Source organism: Sinocyclocheilus anshuiensis, unplaced genomic scaffold (genome assembly GCF_001515605.1).
Source record: "Sinocyclocheilus anshuiensis isolate Anshui unplaced genomic scaffold, SAMN03320099.WGS_v1.1 scaffold319, whole genome shotgun sequence".
Classification (NCBI taxonomy): domain Eukaryota; kingdom Metazoa; phylum Chordata; class Actinopteri; order Cypriniformes; family Cyprinidae; genus Sinocyclocheilus; species Sinocyclocheilus anshuiensis.
In genome coordinates, this window is record NW_015552566.1 from 2,068,531 (window position 1) to 2,094,610 (window position 26,080).

At 37.6% G+C, this 26,080-nt stretch overlaps 1 protein-coding gene across 6 annotated transcripts in view; it reads right to left on the reverse strand.

Annotated features, from left to right (window-relative positions):
• Positions 1-26,080, reverse strand: part of LOC107664918 (unconventional myosin-XVIIIa-like) — a 111,909-nt gene that overhangs the window by 2,469 nt on the left and 83,360 nt on the right. For 4 of the 6 annotated variants that reach the window (XM_016455603.1, XM_016455602.1, XM_016455600.1 and 1 more), the window contains 15 exons: positions 24,663-24,790; positions 24,152-24,306; positions 20,719-20,842; positions 20,390-20,590; positions 19,785-19,895; positions 17,804-17,908; positions 15,559-15,705; positions 15,345-15,458; positions 12,924-13,040; positions 11,480-11,563; positions 9,798-9,935; positions 8,677-8,862; positions 6,893-7,032; positions 6,182-6,226; positions 1,810-1,932 (listed from right to left, as the gene is read on the reverse strand). In XM_016455603.1, the coding sequence (XP_016311089.1) occupies positions 1,810-1,932; positions 6,182-6,226; positions 6,893-7,032; positions 8,677-8,862; positions 9,798-9,935; positions 11,480-11,563; positions 12,924-13,040; positions 15,345-15,458; positions 15,559-15,705; positions 17,804-17,908; positions 19,785-19,895; positions 20,390-20,590; positions 20,719-20,842; positions 24,152-24,306; positions 24,663-24,790 (1,918 nt within the window). The remainder of the gene's footprint in view (positions 1-1,809; positions 1,933-6,181; positions 6,227-6,892; positions 7,033-8,676; positions 8,863-9,797; positions 9,936-11,479; positions 11,564-12,923; positions 13,041-15,344; positions 15,459-15,558; positions 15,706-17,803; positions 17,909-19,784; positions 19,896-20,389; positions 20,591-20,718; positions 20,843-24,151; positions 24,307-24,662; positions 24,791-26,080) is intronic. The other 2 variants (XM_016455604.1, XM_016455601.1) reach the window with 1 other exon arrangement.

Genomic DNA, 26,080 nt, shown 5'->3' on the forward strand with positions numbered 1-26,080 from the left:
CTCTTCCGGTTATCCTCCTCTTCACCTTGCTTATCTTTCTCCGCTTCAGACTCTTCCAAGCTGGTGCGCTTGAACTTGATAGGTTTGAAGCTTAACACTTCATTAATTGCAGCCTCCAGGTCAGGGTCCAGGTAGTTGCGGTGACTGACCGGCTTGACGTCCGAGACGTCAGGCGGGTTGGAGTCAGTGGTCCGGGCTTGCGGAGGCATGGAGAAGCTTCGGCCGGAGGTGGAGTGAGGGCCGTAAGCACTGGAGCGAGCCTCGCTGAATGCTGTGCTTCGGGCATCATCGTCTATGTCAAATTCACTGAGGCAACAGCTGCGAGACAGTGACATGCGGGAGTCGGCACGGCTCACGCTTCCTGGGCTGCGCCGACTCAGGCTGGGGCTGATGGGTGAACCGTATTCACTCTGGCGATCATCAAGACGAGGCATGCTCAGACGCCAGCTTACTGAAGTCATGCGACTCACGCTGGAAATAGCATCGTCATCTAGGTCCATCGCAGTACGGCAGGTGGAAACCCGGCTCGGGGCTACAGAGGACACAACGGACTCCTTATCAAACTCAGACCAGCGGCTGTCCATGCCCTTCCTTGCCCGACTGGCCGCTTCTGAGTAGGCCTGAGAGATGACAGAACCGTGATCGTGAAGATCATCTCCTGCCTTTCTCCAGGAGTTGACAGAATAGGAGTCATCCTCAGCTTCCTGCTTGGCTTTGTTCTTGCGGAAGGAGGAGAGGTCCTGGGAATCAGATTGTTCTTTGAGGGTGTTGAGGAGCGAACTTTCGTCTCCCTTACCTCCTATGGAGTCCTTCATGTTGGAGCGTTTCCTGTAGCTGAGGGAACTCATGACAGACACAGGCCTGCTGTGTTCTAACTCTTTACCTTTGCCACTGTCTTTCCTTTCTTTACCCTCTTCCCACTCTTTTCCCTCCTTTCCATCAACAGTTACAGCAAATCTAGATGAAGAAGGGGCAGACGGGGTGTGCACAGAGTAGAAAGACAAACAGATGGCGGGAGGAGAGGATAGAGATGGAAATATGAGAATGAGAAAATACATGAATAAAAAATTAAAAGATGACTGACACCCAAAGAGAGAACTAACAGTACAGGTTTATCCAAGCAGACAGGGTAGAATATAGATGAAAGTTTGATGTGACGGCAGGGAATACAAGGCACTTAATGAAGACTCTTAAGCTTCTGTGATTCAAAATCAATAGTTAATCCATAAGCTCAGGTATCTACATATAAATGTGGACAAAAAGATCCTTTTAGGTGGACATGTTTCAGGTAATTGCATAAAAACGGATACTGACAAAGACTATAATTCCCTTTACAGGATGATTTATGCTAGAAAATGTTAATAAAAAATTACAGAGTGTAATCTGTAACCAATTTCCCATAAAACTGCACCTTACAGAAACTATGCATCAAAAGTTCAAGGTTTTAAAAAGATGCAAGAACTTCAAGAGCCAAACTTAAATCTTCTTGTAAAAAGAAAAAACAGGGAAAAAAATCAAAAGTGTCTGCCGGTGGGAAGACATATTCATCTTCAGCAGAAAGGCATAGGTTGGCTTGCCAACTGGCCAGTGGGCATATCCATTAATCTGCCTGTGAAGCCGTTCCCTTTTATATAAGCCTCTGTTATCAAACTGCTGACAATGGGGAGAATAAACTAGAAAATACCAACAGAAAAATCCCTTAGCGTTAGCTAATTAGCTTTTCCAGACACCCTTTTCTAGCTTGCTGCATTGGGTTTGGGTTAAACCATTCTGTGGGGTAACAGGGGGAAATGAGGTTGCAGGACTGACCTTGAGCTCTTCAGACTACCATCATCTGACAGGTTCTTGGCAGAGCCCTTGTTTTTGGACAGCCATGACTTTACCCCGTCAACGCGGCCCTCCACCTCAGAGTCGGTATCAGAGGCGCCCTCGCTGTGCAGAAGGAAGAGAGGGAATGTCAACAAAATGAACAAGCAGAGTTTGTACATAAATACTGTTAGTAGGAGGAACACAGGGATTTGCGGTGGAGACACAACAGTACGGAAACATGTGCCCGCACTCTAGAAACCTGGAAAAAGCCTACGTGTTAGTAAGTAAGACTCATAGTCCAACAACAGTATCCTGCAGCTAGCTGGCTTTGTTTAATGTGTGAAGCATCCAAAAGGGTGAGGTCAGTACAACTCCAAGCCAAACCAGAAGAAAGGAGAGCATTTAAAAGAGAAAAACCATTCAGACTGTGGCTTACCAGACAATAGCTCTGTTCTAAAATCTAGCTGGCTGCCTGCGGAGGCAGCATTTTAAGGGATCATTAACATGCTCCTAATTTTAGGTGCACATATGTAGGCAGTTGGCGGCTAACTAGCCATTGAAACAGCTAAATAAAAATACTGTGATGCATAGTTGAATAAAAGCTGAATTAGGAATTATAGGTAGTACAAAGCTTGTGAAAAATCCTCCTTTATAAAAAGAAGGCCTTCAGGCTAATTTAGCCTTGGACTACCATGTTAAAGGACAGTATGAAGGAACGGGCCATTTTGGGACTGCAATTAACTTGACTCACTATGCTACCAATACCATGCATCTCTGGATACGAATGGGTTTTGTGGGGAAGTGTTGCGCTGTCAATAAGAACGAGTAAACACAGGCCGAATGTCCCTGGGAGCAGATGCATTAGCACCTCACACGGAAAGCAGCACTGTGAATCCCAGTCCTGTTTGCTCATTTCTCTGGACCAGATAAAACCATTGGATTTATGTTTGGCTGGATTTGCAAGTCAATGCTTCCCTGCCTCTTTAGATTAGTCTTATCCTTCACTTATCGCACAGCACACCGTACTGAATAACTATGAATCGCCCTTCAAGGACCTAGAGCGCTAAAACGTCTCCATATATGCACAGACAGGAGACCTTTAAAGAAGATTTCTTTCGAACTGGGCCTTTTCTCACAATTTTGTTTCAATTTAAATTTTAATAATCATTGTTATTGTCCTCCAGCACCGTTGGGAGTCAAATATCTCCCAATGAAATTATACTACATACAGTAGCTCATTATCCCAGGCGTAGAGAGAAGGTTAACTCTGAAGCAGCAGCTGCTTTTCTCTGACATTAGAGTTCCGGACTGCTTAGCTCTCCGTTTGTGGTATTATGCATATGAGAATATTATATATGCATGGACCCACGAGACAGCGCAGATGTCGCTAAACACTAACTGTACGCTCACAGTCAGGGTGCTAGAGAGGGTCTAAATTAGAAGATCTGATACACTCAAGAGAAAACACTCAGGACAAAATAATTTGTTGTCAAACGAGTAGTGCTCCGTCGATACGGGCAGGCAACTTACGAGTGCCAAAGTATGTATTTCTTCAAGAGCCCTTTTGGCTCTTGCGTAAGCCCTAGTGCCCTGGAGGTAAACCGAGGTGAGAACGTTGTGTGAATAAGCCTTGAGCTCTGCTAGCCGGCCCATCGCTAAACAGTGGGACTGCAGGGTCTTTGTAATGAAGCGCTAATGCAAAATGTCACACACAATTTATGTCCTTGACCATATACCATTAGTTAAGCTGCACCTAAGCCCAGGGGAACAAACAAACAACACCATGAGAGAGGAGAGACATTAATTGTCTGTGACAACGTGCCTCCATTGGTTGTACATCTCTGTTACAGGCTATTACATTTATCATTAGTACCTACAGAACTCTCTCAACCCCTCTATTTTGCTCTCTAGTCCGTCTCTCTACTCTGTTTTCTCTCTCTATCCCCGCGCGCTCTCAAGCCCTCACCCTTAAACGGGGAGAATTTGGACTTTTATATTGTGCAACAGTTTCCTGGCATTGTCTCTGACAATTTCTTTAATTGTATATGAACTCAAAACATGTCTAACATCTGTCTAAACATGAAATAACTGAGGGGAAAAAGGAATAGTTCCTAAAAAATTAAAGCTATGGTTATTATTTACCCTCATGTCATTCCAAACCAACATGACCATCTTCTGTGAAATTCAAATAATTACATTTTTCAAAACCACAAATACAAAGAATGGGAACTGGGGCTGTTAAGCTGCAAAATGACAAAAAAGAACAATAAAAGTGACATAATATATAAAAAATACAACTTGGGTACAATATTCTAAGTCTTTTGAAATCATGATAGCTTTGTTTGATTAACAGACAGCATGGGCTACTACCGTTTTATTATATTTTACTATGCTTTTGTGTCCTTTCTGAACATACTAATGCAAAATTAACAATACTTGAAATTTATGTGACTAATTGCAATTCATTTAATTAACCACTTAATGATTCAATTATTAAATCGATTGAGAGCTGTACTTTAATATTTATGATATCAATGTGAATAACATTTCCCTTCATGCAAAATGCCTCTTTACATGCATGTCTGCACTGTATCTAAACCAGGATTATAGTTAACTAAAACTAAAACTATGAAAAACATTTGTTAATTGAAATATAGCTGAAAATAAAATATAAATATTATATGAAAAGGTTAAACTAAACAGAAATTTAAAATGTAACTGAAAAAAGTTAGTTGAGAAATAAATACTAAAATAAAAATAAATTAACCTAAATATAAAAAAATGACAAAAGCACATAAAATGTAACTAAAAATAAAATGAAAACTAAAAATATGAAATAAAAGCGAATTAAAAATATGAATAAAAACTTCAGTAGTATATATAATGCTAAAATAACACTGACACACTAAAAACTCTTATTCCGTTAGAATGTAATTAGGTGCATCTACTCTGCACGTTTTAGTTTTAATGTTTTATGATTCATTTATGTTCTGGCACTTATAGTTAGTCACTAAGACACTGAATTTTCCCGTCACTGATTAACCAGAAAATCTTCATAAATATTTCAAATCATTCATGATATATTGTAAACACAATTTTTAAATCATGTCACGGAGTAGAATATACGCTCATGAAAGGGGCCGAGGAACAGTGCTCCTAATTATATCTCATTTCAAAATATCTGTTCTCCTCATTTGTCATTTGTTATGCCCTGTCTATTCTCTCATATGCTCTGGGAAAATCAGACTAATCAGTTCTCTACTAATGTTCTCCACTAAGGTTTGTATTTAGCTAACAAACCTCTTGAAGCCAGTCTAACTTACAATAAAGCAACAAGAACTCCCCAATTAAATGATCAGGCCAGAAGGGTCAACATCCCTGCATGAACTCAAACAAACATTTCTGCAATGGCACATCCATCTAAACCTGATCAGTAATGCACAGACTGGCATTAGCTTTTAATACTTTCTCACATGATGTAATAAGTGGTGCTTAGAGCTTAAGGGTTTTTAAAACTACAGTGCGGACCGAGGACTATTGACAGGGGAATGAAATGGCTCGACACCAAGGGCTGGTACTTTGTTGTAGGCCGTTGCCAGATGAGTTGGGGGGCTTTTTGTAGGACATTTGAGGGTTATTCATTATTTAGCCCTCATGGTTGAAAGATTGATGAAGAACACGCCTTCCTTTCCTGCCTTAAGAGGCTGCTAAGTCCCAAGAACAGAAGTGTGAATTATTCAAAGGAACGAGAGGGAGAAAGAGAGGTAAAAGAAGGCCAAGAAGGAGGGAGGGCAGAGCAACCCCTCGCAGATGTTTATACAAGGCCCTGCAGCGTCCAACAAGTCTGCATGTGGACCCTTCTGGCTCTCGAGTTAGACAGCCAGGGGATAGACCACAGTTTGGACCCTACGGACATGTAACTAACACCTGCCTGCTCTCAAAATGGCTCTTAGCCGTCAATGGACGCCAGTCCCAATGATGAAGCACCAGATATCCAAAAGTTCAACATTACAAAGCAGGGGTTCAGGGAAAGGGAATCGTCTCTGGGGAGGGTAACTGAGTAGGGACCATGCTTGGCTTAGAAAAAGCATGCAGTTTGTAGTACGCATACATTATGTATGAGGCATTGTGCATAAAAAAGGAGAAAACCATGTTTGTGATGTTAGTTGTCATGCCCGGAAGTGTGTTGCAGTATCAACATGATGCTTCTAGTCTTTTCTTGAGTCGAAATCGAGATTTACAATACAGAATATTCCCTATTCTGTATTTAATTTCTCGAAAATGACTGCATGGTATTGTATACTGCATCATCTTCCTGTGAGGGCAAAGGAGAATTCAAATGTTAACGTAAGTTCAAACTTTAACTCCTCACATCTTGTTCTTTCGTTTCTGATACTTAGTCACCATGTCTTGTAAACTGGAGGTGGGAGGGAAATGAGACACAAACATAAAAAAACAAGAAGCAGAAATAAGTGAGTTTCAAACGGAAAAGTAAAGAACAATGGATGTAAGAAGAAGAAAAAAGTCACAGTCTTAAAAACACAGCTTGAGATTGAATATTTATCATGTCTGGTGTAAAGGTTTCTAGCGCTACATATTGCTCAAGATGTTTACCTAGAATTCTGACCTTTTGCTGACTTCTGCTCTGTGTAACCCTTACGAAGTGAGAGTTTGGTGCTATTTCCTGTTATTTGGGTGACTGGAATTCTTCTACGCACATAAACGAGCAAATAAACTCAGCTCTGCGCAGTAAGGTGCAGGTCACTGAGAGAAGCGGAGCGGCGCGGAATGAGGCTGAACAGAGATGACTTCCTCTGACTGATGAGGCCAAGTACATAAAAAAGGAGCTCCAAATTATGTGCGGCAGTTTTCGAGGCATAAATATTTAAGAGAGTGTGAATAAGAGATGACTGAGACTGAGACTGGCTCGCTGATTGCCGTCTCCAAAAGCTCAGTGAACAGTGCATTCATCCAGATAGTGTCTTCTCTCTTTTTCTATCTCTTTTTTTACCCACTTATACACATGAAGAAGCTCTCCTGAGGTATGCATTAAATAAAGAGTCCTCAAAGCAGCAAGTGTTACCTGTTGATGAGATCCTCATTGTCATCACTCTCCATCTCATCCTCAATAGCAGCCTGGAGGTCTCCGATCCTCTTGAAGGCCAGCTTGAGATCCGCCTGGAGACTATGGTTGGCTGCTTCCAAACTCTCAATATCCATTTCCTGAAGAGACAGGGTTAGATTTCAGTCTAACTAAGAGGCACTCGTTTCTGCCCATTTCTACATTTAGATTACTTTTGCTATGGTCATCTAACATTCCCATAAAGGTATTATTAAAAAAACAGTAATAATTTAAGAACACTGTTAAGTGTAATCTTTTATGAATCTTAGAGTGAATATCCATTTTTCTCACGGTACATCAGTGTTGTTACTGTTAACTAAAATATCAAAAAGCTGAAAAAATATAAATATTAGATAAAAAATATTTGATACATAGCCACCATAATCTTAAACTCAAAAAAATTTTAATGTTACATGGCAACTAAATAAAAAAATTTAAAAATAAAGTTTAAGAATTAAAATTACTAATACTAACGCAAAAAAAAAAAATTAAAACTGAATAGAAATATTTAAAAAACAAACTAATAAAAATTAACTAAATGAAAATGAAAATATAAAAATAAAAGATCATTCAAAATATTAATATATACTACAAGTATATAAATAATACTAAAATAACAGCTGTACATTAAAATTAAATTAAATTAAAATTTTGTGATGCCTAAATCAATTTGTAGTATTAGTATAATGAAACAATGTTTCTATTGTTTTGGGGGTTTTTTTAAGACAAAATGTAATAGAAAATAGAATTTTAATTAGCCATTTATTGATTATTGGCCAAAATAATTAGTAGCTAGACTGTATTAGCCAGAATTTTAATATCAGTGCATCTTTAGTAAATCATGATTTATTTATTTAATTTGTTACGTCCCTTTTGTTAGACGGGGCGTAACAAATTGTTTGTTTGTTTATTTATTTTGTAACTGACTCTTCTTTAAATATTCAATTCACATAAATTCAGTTGTGAAAAACAGAACACGTCTATCAAAATGTAATAATTCATACATTTGTTCCATTATTTTCTATATCTGAATTGGCAAAGTAAAATTCTGCATTCATCAGCCATGGTGGCCGTGGGCAAAAAAATGTTCATTTTTGACCCTGATCCGTGAGGTCAGGCACTATTGTCGGTGGACTCGCTGTTCCTATTCATCCCAAAGGGGTTCAGGTCTGAACTTTATGAAGGCCAATCAATTTCTTTCTCACCACCAGACTTAGTAAATCATTTCTTTATGGACCTCATATCATGCTGGAAGAGAAAAGAGCCCTCTTCAAACTGTTGCCAAAATGTTGCACACCATGTTTTTAGAATGTCACTGTATGCTATAATTTTACGATCTGTCTGGAATTAAGAGGTTTAATCAAACCTGTTATCTAGAGGGTCCATATAGGGTGTATGTAACATTTCTGCTTTCATCACATGCTTAAAGGGATAGTTCACTCAAAAATTTAAATTGCCACCATTTATTCCCCTTATGTAATTCCAAATCTGGAATATAAAAGAAGATACTCGGAGAAAAAGTCTCCGTGTTTTTTGTCCATACAATGGAAGTCAACAGGCTTTAATGTTCCTACCATTCCTCAAAATATCTTCTATGTTCTGCAGAGGAAAGAAGTCAAACCGGTTCAGAATGACATGAGGTTGAGTAAACAATAACATAACTTTGTTTTTTGGGTGCACTTGCCCTTCAAGACACTTCAGAATGAGAACTTCAGTGACGCAGAACAGCAGATCAGGCTTCTCACCAGCTCGTGTTTCTTGCGGCTGGCTTCCGCTTCCTTCTTGGCCAGCTCGGCCATCTCCTCCTTGGCGTCTCGGATCTGCCTCAGGAGGCGCTTGTTCTGCTCTTTCTCCCGGTTCTCGCTGGCACTACGTTGGTCTCGTTCCTCAGTCAACTTCTCGAGATTCTCTTTCAGCCTCGCTACAAGGCTCTACAGAAGACAATCATTTATTTAACACATATACGGAGCAATAACATGCACCATCGCTTAAGTGTTTCTGGACCCACGGTGGTTGTTTACAGAATCCTGCAAGTCTAGCACTGAAATATGCAAGATTGTCAAGCTATCCATATGGTGTGAAACTCCAAATAACATCCACAGCAACTTTTCTGTGATTTTTCACACCAAAGGTGGGCTGCACTGGCATCGAAACAGAAATATCTACAGATTAGGAAAACAGACATTCTTTACAGCTTCGGATAGGCACGGTTTAAACAAGCTGCCTCTGGAGATAACATTGCCCAAGCCTGAACTAAGCTATACTTCCAACAAATCAGTAATAACAGCGCTTTTAAATGGCTTCTGTTGACAGATTTTGCTGTGGGTGCAGTAGACGTTTGTAATTTAGAGAGTGCCAATTGTAATTCTGTAGGTGAGTGGGAGCACCCAACAGAGATGAACGATGAAGAGGACTGGCGGTTGGAAAATGTCACTTAAGGAGCAAAAAAAAACCCATCAAATCAAACAATACAAAACGCTGAAATAATGTGCATTAGAGGAAACACATTAATTACACTAGTTGTGTACAATGCAAAAACCGATGACCCGCTGCCTCCGGCAACATAAAATATCACACATGAAATTAAATGTACATTTCCTCTTTAAAAGTGGGACTGACACTGTTGATTTGAAAAACACAGAGGGGGTCGGAAATATTCCACATTCAATTCATAGTGACATTTTTTGGTGGAGAATTGTAAAACACTTTTAGTACAAAGGTTAAAGGTCTATAAAGCGTGGACCAATGTGGAAGGCCTTGTGGGTGTGTAGATTAATTTCACCCTTATCTGACACTTCAATGCCTGCACGCTGACCTTTTGACACTTCCAGCATCCCACATAAACACATGCATCCTGCTAACTCACCTCCAAGCGTTTGACCTGTGTCTTCTCGAACTCCAGCTTGGTCTCCAGCTCACGGATCTTGGCCTCCTGCCGGCTGACCAGAGACTTGTCCACCATGGACTGCTCTTGGAACTCTAGCTGACTCTGCAGGGCTGTGAGCTGCCAAACACACACATACGGAGTGAGAATTCACACAAATACACTGAGAAAGGACAGCAATCTGTATTTCATGGAAATACTGAATACAACTATTACCTGCTGAGCAATGACTCAAAGAGACAAAGCCCTCACCCCCACGGGGTGTCTTTAACGAGGCCTACCTGGTTTATCAGCCTTTAAACCGGCTCTGCCGCTCTACATCGAGTGATAAGTCAAACCCAGTTCAGACCAGAATTGAGGTTCTGATACTTGCTCAATTATACAGGTCTCAAATGCCTCAAATGTCTTATTCAAACCCCATCACTGTGCCATGTCTGCATATAGCCACAGTCGTTTCAAAGAGTGAGAGTGCAGTGTCAAATGCTGAGAGGGGAAGACTGATTCTATAATTAAAGAGTTAAATACTGAGAGACAGGGGTGGAGCACCAAATGTTGGGCCCCAGTCACACAACCAAGAAGATGGGCCCCTCACAACACCATATTATCATCATATTAATAATAATAATCATTATATCATTATGGGCCACCCCCTCGCCAAGGGCCCCTGTTACTCAGTTCCACTATTACCCCCTAGCCGATGCCCCTGCTGAGAGAGGCGGAGTCTGAGCCTATAATTAATGATTCAAATGCTGAGGGGGTGGAGTCTGATTCCATCATTAAAGAGTCAACAGTTGAGGGGGTGGAGTCTGTTCATATATTTAAAGATTCTGAGTTGAAAACAGAAAGATTCTGTAAAGATTCGAAGTCTGATTCCATAATTAAAGTCAACTGTTGAGGGGTGGAGTCTGTTAATATCATTAAAGATTCAAATGCTGAGGAGGTGGAGTCTGTTCATATCATTAAAGAGTCAAACGTTGAGAGATCAGAATTTGTTCATATAATTAAAGATTCAAATGCTGAGGGGGTGTAGTCCGATTCCATCATTAAAGAGTCAATGGTTGAGAGGGTTGGAGTATGAGCCTATCATTAAAGATTCAAATGCTGAGGGGGCAGAGTCTGGCCATATAATTAAAGATTCAAATACTGAGGGGTGGAGTCTGTTCATATCATTAAAAAGTTAAATGGTAAGGGGGCGGAGTCTGATTCTACATTAAAAAGTTAAATGCTGAGGAGGCGGAGTCTGATCGTATAATTAAAGATTCAAATGCTGAGGAAGTGGAGTTTGATCATATCATTAAGAGTCAAATGCTGAGGGGCCAGAGTTTGGTCATATAATTAAAGATTCAAATGCTGAGGGGGTGGAGTCTGATTCTACATTAAAAAAGTAAAATGCTAAGGAGGCAGACTGTGATCACATAATTAAAGACTCAAATGCTGAGGAAGTGGAGTCTGATCCTATCATTGAAGAGTCAATGGCTGAAAGGGGCAGCGTTTGGTCATATCATTAATAAAGAGTCGAATGACCTTAGTTCACCTTAGACAGAAATAAATCAATACAGTAGCTGAATTATGCTTAAGTCCACTTAGGATGTACTCTAAGAATGTAAGTAACAGTGTTGACTTTGTGAATATGCATTTCTGTATGGATGCTAAAGTGAATTCACCTTCTCCTGGACGTCCTGTTTCTCCTTCATGGCCTCCTCCAGCTGGGCCTGCAGGTCACTGATCTGGGCCAGGTTCTGTGAGGACTGCACAAGAACACACCACAGAGGGGTCAGAGTCTTCTACACGTCACAGGACAACCTGAATCTACAGTCCCTTCATATTTATCCAAAGTCATTTATCATGCTTTATACTTGATATCTTTAATGGTGCACATTTTCTGTATGAAATATACAAATGACTGAAATAGAAGATCGGTTGTTGTGGGGAATTTTGCATTGTTTATAAAGATGGACTACATTTTCTTTATTCTATTGATGAATACTGTCCGGTATACCATTTAAAAAAACAGCATGTAGAGAACATACCAAAGAAGTGGGCAATATGCACTATGATCATATGTTATTTTGGTGATATATCTTACAGCATACTGCAAACCATTTAACTACTGACAGACAAGCAATCTTACGGTCTGTTAATGACATCTCAGAGAAAAATGGCAGCAATAAATGGCATGTTAACAGAAGCATGAGTGAAATGAAGCGGAGAGAGAGTTAACTACGAGACTGTCTAAATGCCTCAAGTATGATTGTGACTGTGTTTCAAAACCTGTGCAGTGTTCCCATAAATGAACCATAGAGCTGGTGAAGTAAACCCAGGGGAATAGGGCTGTTCCATTGGAGAGGATCTGTTTACTTAGGGTCTGTGAAGACACATCACTCATCTCTACATCGCTGCCATAGCAGCATGCTGTGTTTAAAACACTCTTAATGACAATCAACCCACGCACTCAAATACACGACAGTCGCTGCAGTGACACCTTCACACTGGCACGAGCGACCAATCAAATAGAGAAATACAAAGTGGTCTATCTGTACACGCTAAATGATGTTGTCGATTTGATTTGCATGATGGAAGCATGTTGCAGAGAAACAGCAATGAATCATACTGGAAAATGTCAAACATGCTGAAATGATGTAGCATGCAATATGCACGGTGTCAAAAACTATATAATCAAAAAGGACAACACAACTGTGAATAAAAATGCTTTTTAGGCCTGTTTCACACTGCTCTTGCTATGCAATAGCACTCTGCTTGCTGTGAATGCTGTAACCTGTGAAATATGGCTTCGTAAAACATGTGCAGTGTGAAAAATGCCTCACATATACATATATACACACTATATATCACGGATATATATCCATCTATAAATCTGTGATTTAATATATATATATATATATATATATATATATATAAATTAAAATATATTTAATTAAATGTCATTTAATTTGATGTATAATTAACAACATTTTATTCATATTAAATTTTTAGGATACAAAAAAAAACATAAATGTACATACACGTACATGTACATCTACTCTATGTGCGATGATGACAGAGAGGCTCTGTATAGCGATCTGACAAGCATGAGTGCCTGAGAGTTACCTGGGCAACAGCGGCTTTGTGTTTCTTCATGAGTTCGTTCATGTCCTCCTGATCCTCCTCCATGCGAGACTGCAGGTCATTCTTCTCCCTCTGCAATCGACTCAGCTGCTCCTCAAGCTACATGGAAATCAAACAAAAGCATAAGACAAACACAAATATGACTGCAAATTGAAATAAAAAATGTCTGAGAAATGGAAAATCAATCTGATTGAAATGTTTGACGTTTTAGCAGGCCTTAAGTTTATGCATCAGGAACTGATTGGGTGCCAGAATGTTTTTTTTAGCTATTTTTATTAATAAAGACAGCAGCGAATAGGCCACAGACTCAATGCAGTCAGACTCAAACCTCTGCCCTATGCATGTCAATAACATAAGCATGTAACCATTCTGACTTCAGCAACTGAAAGCCCAGCTCCTTTAATTCCTTAAAGAGATAATTTTCCTGTCACCCCATCACTAAACAGTAGCTGCTTGCATTGTATTGTACTGCCTGAGAACACAGCACCGTCTCCCAATTAGAGATGAACATTTCAATGCCTGCTCTGTCAAACAGTATCAGAGGTCAATAATAATTACCTCAACAATACAGGCAGCTAATCTCTGAGGAGTAACTTTCAAATGTATTAGTAAAAGCAAAAAATGTAGACGTCGCACATTACTTATGAATTAGTGAGCATAAAAGCAGGAAATTACATTATTTTGTAAAAACATCCTCATGAAAGCAGTTTGCAATTTCTTTCACACATTCCATCTCTTTAACAAATCAAGACAAATGAATTAAAATGAAAGGGGTTATATTCTGCACTTTTTAAAATAATTTTACTTGTTTCCCTATTATGCACCAAAAATATCACCATTTTTACCCTCTTTGATCAAAAACAGACTCCTACTGTTTCTTTAAAATGCCTAAAAGTGAATGACTTGGTTAATCTCACTAAATGTGAAAATTGGCATATAAAACAGTTTGGGATCAGTAAGATTTTTTTTAATTAATCATTTTATGCAGCAAGCACACATTGAATTGATTTGAAGTGACAGTAAATACGTTATAATATTATTTATAATATTACAAAAGATTTTTATTTCAAATAAATGCTGTTCTTTTGAAATTTCGATTCATCACAGAATCCTGGAAAAAATGTATCATGGTTACCACAAATATATTAGGCAGCACAACTGTTTTCAACATTGATTTAAATTGTAATAATGTTTTATGGTATTACTGTTTTTACTGCATTTCTGATCAAATAAATACAGCCTAGATTATCAAAAACATTAAAAAAAAAAACTTACTAGGCCCAAACTTGGGAACAGTATAAAATAGAATAAATTACATTTGGTAATGCATTCAAATAGAAAAGAGCTGTTGTTAATTGTAATAATATTTCACAATATTACAGTTTCTTAAATAAAAGTATTGGTGAGCATAAGAGACTTCTTTAAAAAGTTTAAAATCGCACAACCTCCAACTTCTGAACAGTAGTGTGAATGTTTGTGGCCATATGATAGTGTGCTTGTGGTAATGGCATCAATATTATGATGATTTCTCAATAACCCATTTTTTAAGTTTTTATAAATGACATACATGGACTGGCTTTGCAGGATTATGTCTACATAGAAATGAAAATCCAGTTCTCTTTTAACACAAGATACTGCTAAAAGATATTCCCTATGGTCTGTACTGTTCCATTTCACACCTTTAAACTCTGTCTGGCAGGCGTATTGTATCAAACCTATGTGCCACCTTCAAATCCTCTAGTGGAAATCCATGAGCTCCCGGGGAGGGGAGGGGAGGGGTGACAGACAGACCTGAAGCTAATCACACAGTGATCATGACCAGACCATTTATCACGGCCTTGCTAATCAATATGACAATATTTAGAAGAGAGACGGGTTTAGCAATGCCCACAAAAACACTGCACCAAAACAATGCTTCAGCGTGGCTGCGGCTTTATAGAAAATTAAAATGTTCACTGCACCCTTCTGTCAGAGTGTCTCTTGCTCCAGAGAGCTGAGCAAATATGACAGGCGGCGAAACAATATGGAGACAGTGTCAGGGGAACAGCATCTGCAGAATTTGGCTGCATCCGTCTCTCCTGATATCACTTCATAATACGCTACAGCGAGGACACAATTACACAATTTTCTCCACGTTGAAATAACACTGAATCAATGACAGAATTATTAAAGTATAATACATTTCACGCCGATACATCCTGTTCAAATTAGAGCCGACATCGGAAGCGTGCCATTATGGGCGGAAATCATTTCCCCGCGGTAAATAATTGAAATGACATCCTGGCTGCCACCTATGGTGAATGAAGACAGGTAGTGTCCTTTGTCTCTGTGTGTGAGATGACTCTAATATAAAAGAAGCAAAACGACTCGGTTTTGTTCTTTTTCAAACACAGACAGACTTACCGCCTGCTTGGATTTAGATATGTCATCCATTTGGACATGGAGGTCCTCGATCTCCACTTCCATTGACTTTCGGGCTTTGACTGCAGCAGCACACGTGAACTCCGATTCCTCGAGCTGTGAAGAGCACACACGCACATAAATAAAATGTATGTTCATGACTGGATGTCATATATGATGTGTTAACTACAGAACCCAGGGGAGCCGAAGAACAGACCTGGTTCTTGAGCTGAGCGATCTCTCTCTTGCTGGGAGCATTGTTCTTCAGGTGATCCAGCATGATCTGGGCATCAGCCAGCAACGCCTTTGTGCGCTTCAGGTCTTTCCTCAGACGCTTTTCTGTTTCCACATCTCTGTGGCTCACCTGAAAACACCAAAGACAGTTTATATACTGGCTATATATAAATATACGCTTTAAGCCTAAACCTGTAATGGAAATACACATTTTATTACATACATATATGTAATATTTAATGTGTAAAAATTTAAAAGAAAACAAAATATCATTGCTGTAATAAATGATATTTATTTCTATGACATACAGTGAACTTTTCATGTCAGCAGACAATATTCCATACAAAATATCCCCGCAAAATAACTGCATCAATTAGATTTTTGGTGGAGTAAACTATTTATTCTGAAGCAGTATTTTCATCAGTGTTCTATCAGCTTTTACATACTTAAATCTGCATATTTACCTTTACAAAGGCCTATTTTTAACCTTTTTAGATGTATGCATCATCTTACAAAACGCTGTCATGTTGCTCAGAGACGCAAAACTGAGAATTTTGGTTTGGAATTATTTTTGTTGGCGAAACAGTGCAAAAACAGGCAATATGGTGTCTAAAACGTAAGTCTCTTAATAAAACATCTAGTTTATTGAACTGTTGTAAAACAAATCAATATTACATTTGTATATGGTAATTTTTGGATAAAAAGCACTCGTCAGTGTGAAATTGATTAACTATATGAAGTGGTATAAGTATACACATTTTCTGCCCACATGTCTTGAATTTGTGATCATTCTGAATGTATTTTAATAGACTGAATCATGCAGTGATCAGGCAGAGCGCACTAGACGTCACGTAATGCATGCACTCTGTAGGTGTTTTGAATGTTTTTTTTGCATCATGAGAATATTGAGCAAAATAGCTCACTTGTCATGGTGTTATTTAACTATATTATGTTATGAATAAACTAAACATTTAGAATTTTTACCTCAGTGTGTTTCTTCTGAAGTTGTGTGCTGTCACGCTCATTTGTTCTGAAGTCTCGAGACAAACAGAGTGAGCCTCAGCGTGACCTTGTATTCTGTATCCTGCTAACTTACTGCAATTCTCTCTGATGACGCAGTAACTTACCGTGGGAAGAAAAAATCTTCGGTCTGTCCAATGATTGTAAACAGTCATTAGGTCCGTCAGACTGAAGATATTTTAGCGGTAATGAGACCAAAAATATTTATACAAACATTTTAAGACTTTTTAAGGCCTTATATTAGGAAAACATTATTTAAGACATTAAGACTTTTTAAGGACCCGCGGACACCCTGTTATATTAATTAGAATCTTCTTATATATATATATTTTTTTTAAATGTATTTATTTTTTCATTTTAATGTCGCAAGTCATCTTAAAAAGAACAAACAAAAGTGTTTTGTTATCCCGGTGGATAAACCAAAAAATTTATTTACATGATTTGCTCTACTAGTGCTAAACCAGAAGTTTGGCGATGATTTGGAATTACCCCAAAAGTGTGAAATGAGTTATTAGCATTTTTGGTCTGTGATTTACAGAAAGATGTTACATTTTAAATGTGTATACAGTACTGTTTAAAAGTCTGGAGTTGGTAAGATTTTTTTGAATGTTTCTGAAAGCTTGTATGCTCACCAGGGCTGCATTTGTTTGATTAAAAAAAAAAAAAAAAACAGTAATATTGTAAAATATTCTTACAATAAAATGTAATTTATTCCTGTGAGGGCAAAGCTCAATTTTCAGCACCCATTACTCCAGTTTTCAGTGTCACATGAACCTTCACAGATCATCTAATTATCTAATATACATTTTTAATTGGATTCTTTCTATTCTTATAAATATAAAGTTAAAAAGAATTAAGCATTTGTTTGAAACAGAAATCTTTTAGAACATTATAAATGTCTTTACTGTCACTTTTGATCAATTTAATGCACCCCTGTTGCATAAAAGTACTATTATCTTTAAAAAAAAAATTTGTATTGACCACAAACTTACAAAACATTTAATTTTGGTTCTTTAAACAAAGTCTGTCAGAAATAAGTGAATAAAAACTAAATAAAATAAAATAAAATAAAAATTACAAAATGACAAAAATTCACTTAGGTGATATGCAAGCTTGTTCATATTTATTTAAGATGTGCTAGTTATCATATTTGAAACCATATTTCAAATTTTGATATAGTACAGTATACAGTAAGTTGAGTGCTGTACCTGGTCTTGAGCGCTCATCAGCTTGGCTTCCAGGTCTCTCCTCTCCCGCAAGACCTTCTGCTTCTCTTCATACTCCTCCTCCAGCTGCACCTCCATTTGCTTGAGCTGCTCACACACAAGCATAGTAACAGAACATCATGGAGGGCTTTGTGAAGTAGGTTTGCCTTGAGGAGTCAATCCAATTATATACCATCATTCCAGACATATAAACAAATTCGCTAAATGTGTCTTTAGATGCTTCTGAGCACCTTCAAGTGTCAATCAAGGCACTCAGTTGTGAGAAAGAAGGGTAATTATGGGATGCACTGTACTGGCAGCTTGATTGGTTAAGTGGAGAGGAGGGAAAGGTGAACTATACGTGAGGAAAATAAAATAGCGGCCCCCATGAATTATACATCAAAACAAAACTCAATGAGTTCAGCTTATCTGTACCTCAGCGGCAAAGACACTCCACAAATGTGAAAGCCGCTATCTGCAACTAGAGCTGCGCTGAACAACGCTGAATGGACATTCTTATTCAACACATGGCCGAATATGTCTTGTTTATTTATGTTGTACAGGAGTTGAAATGAGCTCTGCATACGAACTGAACATCAGCAATTAAAATGTTATAAACTGAACTCACCTGACCTTCTGAAACCAGTTGTAAAGTATTCTGAGCATGTTTAAGTGTGTTAGCTGGTGACTTGTACATGTGTATGGAAGCTCTAAAGGCTATTATTAATTTTTTTTTGTAATCATAATTTTCTCATGATTTTGACATAACAAAAGATGTTTTTCTGAGATATCGACTTATTTTGCAGCGATCAGAATAAATTCAGGGCAACCTTTGAGTCTTCATCATGACAAAACTTGTGTTATTAAAAGAAAATAATAATAATAATAATAATAATAACTGCCAAATCGATTAAATGCAATTAATCACATCCAAAATAAAATATTGTGTTTACATAATGTGTATGTGTACTGTGTATATTTATATGTATAAATACACATACATACATGTGTATATATTAAAGAGTTATATACATATATATATATATATATAAATAACAAATATTTATAAATATATATTTACTATATTATATAATAATAACATTATATAAAAATCATATAATAATAAATATAATATATATATTTATTATATTATAAATATTTATACATATATAATAAATATATTATATAATAATAAATATATATTTATTATATTATTATAAATATTTATACATATATATTTATATGTATATATAAATACACATACATACATACATGTATATATTAAAGACAGTTATATTATATATATATATATTATTATTATATTATATAATAATAACATATAATAAATATATTATATAATAATAAATATATATTTATTATATTATTATAAATATTTATGCATATATATTTATATATAATATGAATATTTATATACACGTAAATATTTATTAAATATATACATGTGTGTGTATTTATATATACATATAAATATGCAAAGTACACACAAATTATGTAAACACAAACTTTTAATTTGGACGTGATTAATCGATTTGACAGCACTAATAATAATAATAATAATAATAATAATAACAACACTAAACATTTTGATAATATAGTAATGCATTAGTTAACAGTACAGTAAAATATTTCACTTCATACTAATATTTACTGTAAAAAAAAAAAAAAAAATATGATTTAATACATATATTACCCAACATTAATATTAATAGCATAATTAATTCATAAATTAATAATAATACTAATATTATTACTACTACTACTACTACTATTAGTATTATTGATTTTCTTTTATTTACAAACAGCTCCACAAAATTCAGCATTTGCATAACATGAAGACTGAAATTTAAAAATAAATTATATACATCTATAATTTCATTCATACATACAATGAAGCTAACATACCGAAGGTTGTAATGATTATTAGCAGTTATTGTTGTATAACAGCTGGTTGACTGTATCATACCTTCTTGCTGCAGGACTGTCTGATCTCCTCCACCTCGTCGTCTTTGCTCTCAATCTCTTTTAAATGCGTCTGTCTCAGTCTCTCCATCTCCATCTCCAGACGGAGCTTGGCCTGCAGGTCACAACATCAACAGCTCAGTGAATACAAATCCACACCTTCTGCAAGCATACATGCATTGGAATCCAGTGGAACAGGCGCTATATGCATACAGATGCATATGCAAAATATCCCTGTCGCACAGGCCAATAAAACTCTTTGTAATTATTATTATAATGTATGCAGACTGTGAGTATTGACAGTTTCTTCATACCGACACATCAGCTGAATTTACATGAATTAGCATATTACGCATGACAGGTGAAAATTGTGTGCATGGAGAATGTGCATCATTCCAAGAAATAATACATTAAACATCAGGCAGCTCAATCCAATGTATATCCTTATTCTCATGACATGATGTCACGAGTGTACAGCTGGTTGGAGTGTGGTGTGTGCATGGGTTTACTTAGACAAAGTTTGAAAACAAAATTGTTGCAAAAGTTAGTGAAAATGAATAAAGTTCTGACCAAGATTAAAAAAGTGTGTTGGTGTGCGAGTTTGATTACCTGCTCCAGCATCTGAATGGTTCCAGCCTGTTCATCAAGCTCTTCTTCTTGATCTTTGACCTTTGACTCAAGGTCACGAAGCTGCTTTTTAACCTTGGCCAGTGATGCTTCATCCTTTGTCTCCTGCGAGTTCAGATCTTGAAGCTCGGCCTCCATTTGCTCGAGCTTCAGATTGACAGCACATATCTCCAGATCCTTATCCTGAGAGAGCAAAGAAAAACTCATTTAGAACAACACAGTCTGGACTGAGCACACACGGGTACGTCACAGCCAGGAAAATCTGTGAGTGCGAGACAACAAAGGAGGATGATATAAGAGAGGTTGCTGACCTCCAGTTGTTGTCTAAGGCTGAACACTTCCCCGGTCAGCATGCCTTTCTCTCTGCTCAGTTTCTCCCGCTGACTCTTCTCTCTCTGCACCTCCTCCTGAGCCTGAGTCTGCTCTGAGTCAAACCTGCAGACATTGCATCCACACAAAAACACACACCATCAACAAACTTAATCTTAAAAAAAGAGGAAACAAAGGTACAAAGACACTTTCCAGATGCTTTACTCTCTCTGTTCCGATGTGGTGGAACGAACTGCCATATTGCACCTGATCTGCTGAGACCAAATAAATCACAAATAAATTCCACAAGCACTAAACTACAACCACGATAGCCCTTCATATAATACTAAATATGAAAAAAATTATCCACCTAATTCTTCAATGTGGAAGTAAGCCTATGGGCGAGACTTCCGGTTCATTAGCCGCTATAGGGAAATAACGAGAAGAATTACAACGTGCAGTAAATGATAAACTGTTTGCACTACAAACCCGTGTGTTCAAAGTTAAGATAATACCTTAAAATAATATGGTAAGACATATTGCAAGTAATATGCAATATCAAACAGCAAAACGAGCGGTTTTGTACAGCTAAAAATATCTGGAAGCGAATAAGACCGGAAGCAAGACCCATAACATTTTACAATTGGCCCATTTTTACGGGAAGAATAAGATGGATAAACAATTGACACTTCGCAAAGACCCACCCCCCTTAGTTACTGCTGCATGTCCAACAAGCCCAATGGCACGTTCACACCACACATTATGTAAAAATACTTCGCAGAGCAAAGAGGACACTGACACTGTGCCAACAGACAAGACTCAGCTTTCAAATTTTGTAATTTTTTTAAGTTCAAACAAGAAATACCATTTTGTGGCTCTTTACTGTACCGTGACAGATCGCTGCAGTTCAAGCAGGACGTGAACTGTTCATCTCTTCCTCTTTACTAGTTATAGCATGAAATAAACATGAATGAACATCAGAAGGTATCTTGTTTCAACCGCGGAAAGTCAATACACAAGTTTTTTAAGTTCAAGTCCACCAACTTTCATCTACTCTCCTGTTTGGTTTGTTTATCGGACAAAATGGCAAACTTGGCATTATGACTGGTCAGACTGCCTGTCAATCAAACTCCTAGCGAAGGGTCCATTAGAATAAAATCACAGGGAAGTTAAAGCGATAGTTCACCCAAATAAGAAAAGTGTCATCCTTTACTCACTCAGTTTTGATTACTACTGATTTCCACTCTACGGACAAAACACACCAAGACATTATTCAAAATACCTTCTTTAATGCATCACAGAAGCAAGTCATAGTTTTAGAATTTAAATTTTTGGGTGAACTATCAAGCAGATGTTACAAATTTTTGAGCCAATGTCAATTTTTCTTTTTTTTACACTATTTTCATTTAATTTTTTTCAGGGAACAAAGCAAATATTGTTTAACAAAGAAATAAATACCCACAACCCACATTAAAATTTAATTTAATAGAAAAAAACAGTGTTATTTTAGAAAGTTTTGTTAGGTATGACAGTTTTTGTCTATGACAGTATACAGTAGTTTATCTATTTCTGCCATTAATAAAAATTTATTTCATACAAGTTGCTGCCATTAAATTGTATATTATGATTACATCTGCCTCCCTGCTCTTTAGATATCAGTATTTGCCATAGAAAAACCCATATTAGTTGACCACTAGTCAAAATATATACAATACAGCAATTAAAGCGAATTTCTAATTCTTGAATCACTAATCTCTCTAATCACTATAATCAAAGCACAAGTTTAATGTGAAAAAAGGTTTTACCAAAAACAAATAACATGATACAAAACAACAAAAAAATAGCATACTTGCTTTTCCTAAAATAGCCAAGCATAGCAGAGTGTTGAGAAACTAAAATTCATCTAAGCGTTACAGTATTGTGTGTGACTCGTGTGTCAGGAGGGGTATTAGGGAAGAGCGTTCTGATTGGGTTAACTTGCAAGTGGGTAACAATGAGCGAGGAGGGGGGAGTTGTGATGCTTTGGGGCAAATCGGTTTATTCTTTTCCTAGTTCTCTCTTGTTCTCCACCCCCTTCTCTCCGAGGCCCTGTTATGATCCCATAAATGAGTCTTATGCAACTCTTTGTGTTAATCCGAGCCCCACAGAGAGATGAAGGACCGCTCTCCTTGCCCTCCCCCATCTCTCCTACTGGCTAAATATGCCGTCACCCTGAGCCTCGGGCCGATCATTTCATTTAGAGTGGACTTTCACACATCCCCTCCGCAGTGGCATGCACAGCCTCCGCCTGTTTACTCAAGAGTCTAAAGAGACTTAGCTGCAGCACCTTCACACACCACCATCACTCTGCTTACAGCCTTCTGGCTCTGAGTAATAGTCTTACAGATTTAATTTTGAGATGCTTGTTACTGAGGCACTGTTGGACTATTCTTAAGGCTTGTTCACACCAAGGATGAAAACTGTAACTATAATTGTTCTAATTCTATGAGTAGAGAAGTCCACACCACAACTACAACAATAATGGCACAGAGAAACAATATCACTGGATTTTTTTCAGAACAATTTTTCCAGCTGACAAACGATGAATACATTGAAAGCCGATAAGAATCCACCCAGCTTTTGTGCATTTAAAGCAGCAGACAACATAACCGCAGTGCACGCTTATAATATACATAACTTTATTTTCTGTTGGTGTGGACACTAAAATAATTATCTTTATAGTTATCATTTTTGGTGTAAACAGGCCTTACTCACACTTCCATCGTCAAGTAATTCTACTGTCCTCAAAGTTGCTGTGTGAAACAAACCACCAAAAAAATCTGACGATTAACAAACTAGAGTAAGATTAAAAATATATATAGATTTTCCAATTTATTGTGATCTTCATTTGATAGAGATTTTTAAAATCCTAAGGTGTTTTTTTTTTTAGTCAATACCTATTTTCAGTAGTTGTGTTTTGCAAGATTAACTCGTTCAACCACACAGTGTAGACTGTGTTGTTGTTTAAAATGATTTTTTCATGATATTCCAAGTTAGAAGGTTGGACAAAGAATTTTAATAATGGGCTCAAATAAAGAGCTTACAGGTTTGAATCAGTTTGGAAAACTCTTCTGAATAATTTACAGCCTTAGCAGAAAGAGAATTTGTTTCAGTATGTTTCTTTCAAGCAAATGGTCATCATAACGTAAATGCACCCCAAGGAATCATAATGAAATAACACTGAAATGGAACTGAGAGCCTGTGAATCAGAATCGAATCAAATCCACAAATCTGTACTGATTCCCATCATTATAGCATACAGTTATGAAGAACAGGATTTTGGGCCAATGAAATTCCACTTTGGGTGGGAACATACGAGCACCAAAATACCTTGCTGCTCCATGAAATATCAATTTCTTAACTCTTGATAGTAAATCTTTATCTAGTCTGACTCACTTTCGCTGTTTTTTCTCCAGGTCGTGGTTGCGGCTCTGCTGCCCCTCCAGGTGCAGTTTGGTGTCCTGCAGCTCGGCTGTCAGTCTCTGACATTTCTTCTTCAGCTGCTGCGCCACGCGCTGCACCTCTTCATTGTCCGCCTGCAGGTCTGTCAGCTAAACACACAGATTCTCAGTGAGTCTGTACAGGTGGATCTGTCCATCCAGTGTGTGTCTTGTCTAGATGTATGAGTTTCAACTAATACATTCAAGCTTGAGACAGTACATGTTGTTGTGTTGGACCACACTGACATATGAGTGAAGTCTGAGTCTTTATGATGTGTTGGTTAGTTTGGTAGAATAAAGTCAGAAGGGATGCTGGAAGGGATACTGATTTCCACAATTAAATGAAAATAATAAAACAAAACAAATCTAACATCTAATAACATATGAAACCGATATTGTGTACCAGACCAGAGCTGTCAGCGTTCGAGTGTGTAAAAATGTTATTTGCGTGTCTAAGACGCCCTTACCTTTCTCTCCAGCTGCCTCTTGTTTTGCTGCTCCACTTCTAGTTTGTCATCGAACTCTTGCTGGAGTCTCTTCTTGGTAAACTCGATCTCTCTGATGGCTCTCTCATACTTGAGCCTCCATTCTCCTCCTGAAAACACAGTCAGCAATGATTAAGGCCACACAATTCATTGTGAAATGCCCTTCACTGTAAAAGGCTGTTATTTAATTAAACAAATATGTCAGTGCTTCAAAGCGAAGTTGCGGCACTCTTTTGTCTGCTGCACATAGCCCAAGTACTCCATCTCAACAGGTTCAGTGCACTTGTAGTTTGTGGTGCAATTAGAGATGTCAGATGTCGATCATAAAGCAGTTAAATCATATTATTTGGAATCATAATTTCAATATGATTTTTGAGATGAAACACTGCGTGCCAGATTGTCCGCGGTCATTCCCTAAAGAGAGCCAAGGTTTAAACTATGACCTCTGCCAGGGAAATTTCACTGCAATCCTTTTGATTATGGCTCACACAAAATCCCATTCTGTGAATTTGACAGATATATAACAAACTGGGAAAAAATGCAAATATACACAACTTAATAAATCAAAGCAAAAAAATGAAATGCTCTGAAACCTAGATATGAGAGGTGGCTTTAGCGATGGCATGCCGAATGGAGGCAATCCACGTCACCATTAGAGAAGGTAATTGCTGGAAAGGGAATAAATCAAATGTCCGTGGATTAGCATTAAGCCTTAGAGATCAGCTGCATGACACAGAGGTGAGAACAAGCCGTCACCAGTCTGACACATGCATTTAAATGAGCTCAGTTCAAGACAGCAGTGATTCTAAGAACAGCACTACTGAGTATGATCACGGTCAGGCTTTCATAGAGAACAACATGAGAAGAAATAGAAAGGACTGAGGAAGAAGTAAGAGTAAGTGTGTGTATGTTGAGGGGAGAAAGAGAGACACTGAGAAAAACAGAAGCCACTTTCCAGGAATAGGGTGTAAAATATGGCCTAAAGTAATTATTTCCCTTTTCATCAAATTTATAGTGAAAGGAAGTGCTTAACCCTCAGAAATACTGATCATCAACCTCAGATCATCAAGGTAAACTGACAACTAAGCCAGACAGTTATATTTTCTTTTTTATATAACATTTGCGATTTGTGCAATTTTTCCAAAGAATAGCATTTGAAACTAAATACATATTAATATTTTAATACATTTGTAGCGTCTGGACCAATCAAACACACAATATATATTTTGTTAGCTATATTTGGTTGGATTCTGAGAAGATGAAAATGCGAGCTACAACGCTCCAGGACACCCTAAGTTTGTGCCAGGCCTCGGGCCTTGACTTTTCCATTCATCAAGATTCTCTGACGCAAACTGGTTCTTTTTCATCAACCAACTTCAGCAAAGATCAACTTGAACCGT